The sequence below is a fragment of the Podarcis raffonei genome, chromosome 3 (assembly GCF_027172205.1).
Source record: "Podarcis raffonei isolate rPodRaf1 chromosome 3, rPodRaf1.pri, whole genome shotgun sequence".
Classification (NCBI taxonomy): domain Eukaryota; kingdom Metazoa; phylum Chordata; class Lepidosauria; order Squamata; family Lacertidae; genus Podarcis; species Podarcis raffonei.
Genome location: NC_070604.1, coordinates 81,161,851 through 81,170,391, shown reverse-complemented (window position 1 = coordinate 81,170,391; position 8,541 = coordinate 81,161,851). Strand labels below are relative to the sequence as shown.

The following is an 8,541-nucleotide window of genomic DNA, read 5'->3' as shown; positions in this document are numbered from 1 at the left end:
CGGTCTCTAAAGCCAATGCAGGCGTTGCAACCTTCCAACAGTTTGACTTCACCCCCAAAAGTGCTCTCTTTCATTGTCTCCCCAGACAGATGGATGCCAACAACAAGTCAAATGAAAGCAATAGCCTGCACGGATGCGCTTGCACTCCTGGAATTGGGGTACGGCAAGCTTGTGACAATGTTTCCTTCAGTTCTCTGTGTGGTTTGCTGATAACGTATTGAGGAGACCAGCCATGGCACCCTACCATTTGAATACATGAAAATCAGTTATACAAAACAAATCAGTCATTCTATAATTGCTCTACAAATGTAATAAAAACGAGAGAGGATCCAAAATTCAATCAGAGCATTGATTGCCCAGCATTTAAGGTAAAACCAGAAAGGCGGTGTTCTGATCTAGAATGTCAGCTAGAGGATAATTGATTTCACATTCCATGTTCGAAGACCAAAATTCAATTCAGTGCAGATTTAAGTGTGCTTAGGCCCATCATATTTAATGCTTAATTTGCTTAACGGAGGAGGTAATCTCATTAAAACTCAAGTAGGACTTCCTTCCAAGAAAGCATTCCTTGGATTTGGGCAGCCTATGGGATGCTTTGTGGGAAGTCCAGAATTCTCTTCCCCTTGGGGTTCAGCCAATGGAACACAATGTTACTTACGAGTAAAGTTGCTCATGCAAAAAGTTACTGGAGAATGCAAAAAAAATTAATTTGCGCACTTGTAGGTTGGAAAGACCCTGGAGAAGACCCTGATGTTGGGAAAGATGGAGGGCACAAGGAGAAGGGGGCGACAGAGGACGAGATGGTTGGATAGTGTTTTCGAGGTTACCAGCATGAGTTTGACCAAACTGCGGGAGGCAGTGGAGGACAGAGGTGCCTGGCGTTCTCTGGTCCATGGGGTCATGAAGAGTCGGACACGACTAAACGACTAAACAACAACAACAGGTTGGAAAGGTGACAGGTCCACCCCCTCCCCAGCTTGTGCGTTGTGCACAGTGGTTTTGCTACACACACCCAGGACTTGAGAGAGAGCAGTTTGGGGCCAGAGGGTGCGAGTTTCTGAGCATCCTGGAGTCACAATATTTCTTGTGTGACAAATGAAGCACCGATAGCATCTCTTGCTTCTACTTCCAGTGTTCCAGATACTGGAACTCTGACTGCAAATATGGATCTTCTACTATAGCTTTTTGCAGACAGTACAGATAAATGCCAGTACAACAAATTTTGCTTGTGTTGTTCATTTTGGGAACTCTGAGAACTGGGGGTTGATTAATGTTGGGATGCTTTTGTTACTCTAGCGCTTGGGTTCACAAGCTCCACTTTCATATGAACGGAACTGATTAGAATGAATAGCTCCATCCATCTCTTTTTGGCTGTTTCTGTGCTTGCACTACTTCCCTCCATTCCATGCCATAGTTACTCTTCATTTACATGCCCCTTGTGACTCTTTCACACTTTAGTAAATCACAGTGGATGAGCTGTGCTTAGTATTTTGAGATTTTGGAATTCCCACACCAGGATTTTGGCTCGTTTCCTCTCTGGTGCAGCACTATGGAACAGATGCTGCTGCTGTGTGACTTGTCAATCTTAAAGCACTTTCCCTCTCCCTCCAGCGACTTTTGGTGCAACTGTAAATATTCTATGGCATTATGTTGTCAGATGTTAGTTCCAAGGTTGGACTGAATACTATGCAAGAGAAAAGTGACAATCTACTTTCCTTCCAAAACCCCAACCCCACCTTGCTTGATCTTCAGATCGTTGCTGTTTTTAACACACGTTTAATTATAATGCCTTCGGTGCAACTGAATAATGCAGTATGAAGACAAAAGCTTGATAATAAAAATGTACCCATTCTAGCAGAATAGCTGTTCTGTTGCAGACGCACACAAACACAAAGACAAATGGCATAATTCGCTGGAAGTTCTTCTATGGAACCAAGCCCAGTGAGAACATATAGGAGCTGCAAAATAGCACAAATGCACTTTCTAGTGACAGTATGCAAATAATATTTTAGTATTTTATACACTAACTGATTTATTTCAGTATACAATTGCATCAACAAAGAAGGGAACAGATCATGCCAGGAGGAGAGAGATCAGAGAGAGAAGATGAAGCCTGTAGAATTGGGAGGTGGAACCATGGACCAGATCTGCTAGAATCTGGTTTCCCTACTGCCACTGTGCTTCAGAATTCGACCAGGGTGGATCTCAGCATGCACAAACTGAACAGTGGCTTATGTCTTCAGCACTGGAAACTTCTGGAGCAGAAGTAGAATCTGTGGCTTTGTTCATGGCTGTCTTCTAGCTGATTTTCAGTGTGCCTGAAAATCCACGTCTTTTGGAATGCATCCAGAACAGGATGACTAGGATGGTTTGCTGTCTGGAAATCAATACCACGAGGAGTTGGGTATGGAAAAGTGAAGATCAATGGAAGACATGGTAGTGGCCTTGAAATACCTGAAGTTATGTGATGCAGGCGATTCAGCAGACTTGTCTTCTGCTGCTGCAGTAGGCAAGACTAGAATCAATGGCTGGAAACTACAGGGAAGTAGATTTCAATGGATCTGACTAACGTTGAGAGCTGCTTGATAGTAGAACAGACTTCCTTTGGAGGTGGTGGGATCCTCCTTTGCTGGAAGTATTTGAGCAGAGGCTGGGCAGCCACCTGCCAGAGATGCTGTAGTTGCATCCTAAACTGAAGATCCTGCAGTTTGCTGTGAGTTGGATTAAGTGACCTTGAAGATCTGTTCCAAGTCTATGATTCCACAGTGACAATAGCAAAACTGGACTTGGATTGTACCTTTTGTGTGTAGATTAAACTGAAGGGCAAACTGAAGCTGGTGTCAATGCAAGGATTTCTTATGAGGACTATTCCAGTGGAATCTGAAGGGTGTTCAGATATTGGACTCTGGAAATAATAAGCTAAATTAATGTGTGAAAAGCAGGAAGCTGAATTCAGGGACCCCAAGAAGTCTTAAGAAATACTTCTCACATGCTTTGGCAAAGATGCCGATGTCTAGCTCTGTTTCCACCAAGCACAAGAGTGAAGATTTAATTACCTGTCAGGCTTGGAGAAAGCCCGTCTCCCCTGTCAGCTTCTGGAGTTCTTTTGGAGCATTGCAGAGCAAAGGGAAGACAGAAGTAGGCCGGGTGCCAGGTGCCAGGCCTTTGAGTGTCGACTTTGGTTTGCCGTTCCTGCATGTTATCCCGCAAACCGTTTAGAAATAGTGCTGTCACAGAGCAATTCAAGAGGGAGCTCTTTCCTCAGTGCTTCCCTTTTACACAAATGAGGACAGTGGTGCTCCCAGGGAATATCCACCCGGCTGCCCCAATTCTGCAAATACACTCATGGAAAGCACTGTAAGGATTTTCTGCTGTTGGCACGTGTGACTGCCTGCTCTGGGGCAGCGGGGCCTCGAGTGCAGCTCACTGCCAGAACAGTGGAAGATGGGTCAATGCAGGGGTGGGGAACATTTGACCCTCCAGATGTCTTTGAATGACAACCTCCACCAGCTCTGGTGAGCATGGTCACCAGATGGTGGAAATTGTGGGATGGTGGAAATTGTGGTTCAGCAACAACTGGAGGGCCGAGGGTTCCTCACACCTGGTCTACTGGGAGCAAGGAGGAGCTAGATGGATAAACTCTCCTTGCTCCGCAGTTTCCACACATACTTGGGATTTATTAGTTGACATGATTTCTTTGCCTGTGTCATATACCGTCTTCCTTCTTATTTATTAGATTTAAATTCTGCATCCTCCTCCAAAGGAGCCCAGGGCAACAAACATATTGATAATAATACAATTAAAACTTCCAAAAACAGTTTGTAATTCTTAGTTACAGAGTAGGAGTTTTAAACTGTTTTTAGGTTGTTTAAAACTCCTACTCTGTAACTAAGGATTACAATTTGCCAGTCTGCAAACAATATAAAACATATAGCAATAATACGAAGAAAGAGAAATTGGTAATACTGTCAGCCAGTGCCTTTTTTTCTTTTAAAAAAATGTTTAGGGGGTACTCTCATTTTCCTAATCATATTGAAATACTGCCCCTCATTGAGGCCAAACTTCAATTGACAAAATGTTTAGGGGTATGCATCCCCCTGAGTCCCCCCTGAAAAAGCGCTTCTGCCAGCTAGCTCAGACCTAGTTCAACTTTGGGTTAAATTTCCAAATCTCCTGTACAATTTGCAGCAATGTTATCTGTCTCTCTAATCTTCTTTGCACTACTTTATGTGTCATATATGGTAGCTATTAGTGTCACTCAAGAGAAACTGAACCATTTCTGCCGTAGTATACCTGTTTCCATGTATGAGCAAAGGTTTCAGAAATCAGTCTCTTGGATCCCTGTATAGGGGGCAGGTTAACAAATAATGTAGCATGTCTTCCCTAAAAGTTAGTAGTGAAGGAGTGAGGCATCTGATCATAGCCTGCATTTTTAATCAAGGCTTATATTTTGATCAGATTCCTGTATTCCAAAAATGAGCAAATGTTTCTTTCGAGACAGGACACCAGCAGGCAAGGTCTTTGTCAGAGGCCCCTTTGGTTTATTGCGGTCATAAAACAGGCTGGGAACAAAAGGTCACACTGACCATACAAATGATAGAAGACAATCAAGGTTGCAAAAACAAATAGTGCCTCCCATTAAACTTGAGCCACATCTTCCTAAGGTTAAAAGGGCAAGAGCTAATACAAACAGCAGCTGGCCAAGGGAAGAGGCCTCTCTCTCTCTCTCTCTGAAACTGCTTTGAATCTTTGAAGCTTCAGAGAATTTAGAAAACTTAGAACTTAGCTTTTACTAAGTTCCCTTTCTTCTAAAAAACTATATATGTATGAAATATTGGCTTAAATGTAATTATGCAAAGGATTTAGAAAGTAAGAAATTATAGAATCATAGAAGAGTTGGAATAAGACCACGAGGGCCATTGAGTCCGGACCCCTGCCAGACAGAGAGACGCCATCGGAGCACTCCTGACATATGGTTGTCAAGCCTCTGCTTAATGACCTCCAAAGATAAAATTAGCCACCATCTGTTTTGGAGTGAATAGGGCAATAGGGCAAAAGATGAAATGTTAGTTAAGGCGCCTAGTCTAGGGCAAAAGGTTATTTGGTAATTAAGGTGCCTTGTAGAGGTTAATGGCTATTTATTTGCCAATTATAAATAGAAGGAAATATAGCTCTTTGTCTCCCATAAAAGGTAATAGGAAATGGGTGTATCTTTTATGATTGGTTCTAGCAAACAGCCAATAGGAATTTTAACCAGGCTGATTGGACAGAGGCAGCCAAAGGAGGAGCAAGGGGGCTGAGCTGAGGGAATATAAGTGCTGGCCATAAGGGCAGGAAGGCAGGCCAGAGCTTGGTAACCATATACCACTGTGCCTCTCATTTATTTGTCTGACAAATAAATTATTATTTTAATTTCTCTATTGCTGCGTTGAATATTTCATTCCAGCTAAGCGTTAACCACAAGCAGGGTGCTACATTTTATGGTGCCGTGACTCGGATAAGTGGTCTGCTGGAACGCAGCCCCTTCGCCTTACTGGGCAGGGTACAAGAGGGAGGACCACTAACTGCTTACCCAGCGCGCACTGGAACATTTTTTCCAGGGGAACGCAGAAGTCTCGTCTGTCTGATACCCTGCTCACCGACGGCGACGGACCGGGGGGAACCAGAGAAATAAAGAGGGATCCGCTAAGGGTAAGTGCACAAAGGGGTTTTGGCCCTCCAATTAATTGGGAGGAAGAGAAGTCTTGATCAAACTTCTGCGTCTCAGTAAGGGGAAACTGAGTACGCTACATGGCTGGGTACATCAGATGGTGATCTGGTGTAGGGAAAAGGGAAAGGTTGGGAGGTAGAGTGTGGTGAAGTATCCAGCGCATTGTATGTGTGAGAAAGTACAACCTGAGTGTGGAGTGGGTAGTACTTCGGTTCCCAGTAAGGCGACTTCACTGGGCAAGGAACCCCACGAAGCGAGTGTGTGAGTGACTGAGTGGATACTTCACAGGGCCATACAATGGGAGTTGGAGGTTCAAAGGGGGAAAATACACCTCTTGAATGTATGTTAAATAATTTTAAGAAAGCCTTCTCAGGGGCATATGGAGTCAAAATGACGCCAGAGCGCTTGAGAACGTTATGTGAATTAGAGTGGCCGAAACAAAATACTGAATGGCCATCTCAGGGAACCTTTGATATAAATTTAGTAAGCAAACTTTGGACTAATATCGCCAAAGAAACGGGAGGGTGCCCAGAACAATTTTCATATATAGATTCTTGGCTGAGCACATTAAATAAAAATCCTCCATGGATAAGGGAATGCAAAGTCCAACGATGCAAATTATTGGCTGTCAAAGCCGAAGCTAGGAAAGGAATCTTGCCAAATAAACTCAAACCCATTTTTGAGGGACCAGAGGAAGAGGTGCTTCCACCTCCACCCTATGCTCCACATCGAAGGGAGCCTAATCCAAATACTCCACCAGTTGTAACCCCAAGGCAAGAAAGTGGAACGAATAATGGGGGTGGAGTCACAGAACTTGATTCCTTGATAGATTATGATAAATATCTTCAGGAGGCCTTGGAGTCCTATAATAAAGCCCAAGCAGAAGTGGTTATTCCACCTGTGAGTCCCAGTAGAACTCCATCTACAGTCTCCTTTAGTGGACCAACTAATTGCCCACCCCAAACCCCTGTACATCCAAATCCTAGAGAACTATTACAGAAGTTACAGGAAGACCTTGATCGGTCAGCAAGCAATACAGCCAGGCGTATAAAGCTGCTAAAAGAACGCCTTGGGACAGATACCATCCCCTATGATTTGAGGCCCCTAGAGCAAAGCGAAGAGAAAGGTCACGTAGTAGCCCCTCTTAGAAGAGTATTTGATGCACTTGAGGAGCCTGTGCTGGTTAACGGGCAACCCGGACCACGGCCACCTCGAACTTCGACCCTCCAGTATATTCCATTCACAACTACGGATCTGATGAATTGGAAAACACACACCCCATCTTTCGCAGAAAAACCTCAGGCTATGATGGACTTGGTGACTTCAATAGTAAATACTCATAGTCCTACTTGGACAGATTGCCGCCAACTCCTGAATACTCTGTTCACCACTGAGGAAAGAAGAGACATAATTGAAAAGGCACAGATATATTTGCGTGAGCAGGCCAGAGTGGGAAATATTTTTAATATTGACCGTCATCTCCAGGATAACTTTCCTTTGGAAGATCCTAATTGGGATCCAAACAATGCAATTCACCTGGCCAGGCTTACCACCTACCGCCAGACGCTTGTGCAAGGTATCCGCAGGGCATGCCAGAAGCCCACTAATATGTCTAAAGTCTCAGAAGTAGAACAGAAACCAAATGAGAGTCCGGGAGACTTTTTAGAGAGGCTGCAGGAAGCCTATCGTATATGGACTCCTTTTGACCCTGAAGCCCCTGAAAACAGCAGAATGATTACTGCTACATTTGTGGCCCAGTGTGCTTCTGATATTCGTAAGAAAATTCAGAAATCAGAAGGATGGGAAGGGATGCTGATGAGCCAAATTATGGCCATTGCACGCCGAGTTTATCGGAATAGGGATGAGGCTGAGAAACAAGAGAAGAAGAAGTGGCAGAAGGAAAAGATGGTGATGCTAGCCACAGCAGTGAAGCAAGACTACCGCCCCTTAAATGGAGGGAGAGGGCGGGGAAGGAATCCACCACTGGGAAGGAATCAATGTGCGAATTGCAAGAAGGAGGGTCATTGGAAGCGGGAGTGTCCTGAACCCCTGAGGTTGGAAGAAGTACGCCCAGGCCCAGGCCCAGGCTCCGGCCCAAGAAACCAGGGACGGGGACGGGGAATGATCCGAAATGGAAGATATCAGAGACCTGGACAAGGACAGAGTAGAGACAATTTTATTGGACTGGCAGAGGGGACTTTTACCCAAGACTAGGAACGACCGGACTCCATAAAGTTAGGCTTCCAGGAGCCCACGGTCACGATTCAATTAGGGAGCCATTTAATAGACTTTATGATTGATACTGGGGCTGAATACTCAGTACTCCCAGAACTATTGCAGAAAAAGGCATCCAAAAGTGTAGTCATTAAAAGTGCCACTGGTCAGTCAGCTAAGAGGTCTTTCCTCCAACCTTTGGAATGCCAGATTGGGGGACATCGTTTAACCCATCAGTTTTTGTATATACCTGAGTGTCCAATACCTCTCTTAGGTAGAGATATGCTGTCCAAATTGCAGGCCCAAATCACCTTCACTCCTCAAGGTCCAGAAATGAAACTGCCATCAAAGGCAGCAGGAATAATTACCCTCTCAGTACCTAAGGAACAATCATGGCGCCTAATGTCAGCCCTGCAAGTCCAACCCACATTGGATACAGAATTAAACAAGCTCCTCCAAACCCTACAGGTGCCACCAGGAGTATGGGCCGAAAATAGCCCACCAGGAATGGCTAAGAATATAGCTCCAATTGTAGTAACCCTAAAACCTATGGCTACCCCTGTATCTGTAAAACAATATCCTTTACCCCGGCGAGAAGCAGAGGGCATCCAGAAACA

General features: G+C 44.5%; 1 protein-coding gene across 1 annotated transcript in view; it reads left to right on the top strand.

Annotated features, from left to right (window-relative positions):
• Positions 1-3,003: 3,003 nt before the first annotated feature.
• LOC128411582 (uncharacterized) overlaps positions 3,004-8,541 on the top strand; it is a 19,847-nt gene continuing 14,309 nt past the window's right edge. The window contains exons 1-4 of the mRNA XM_053384019.1: positions 3,004-3,181; positions 4,246-4,303; positions 6,265-7,459; positions 7,931-8,541. Coding sequence (XP_053239994.1) covers positions 3,004-3,181; positions 4,246-4,303; positions 6,265-7,459; positions 7,931-8,541 — 2,042 coding nt within the window. The remainder of the gene's footprint in view (positions 3,182-4,245; positions 4,304-6,264; positions 7,460-7,930) is intronic.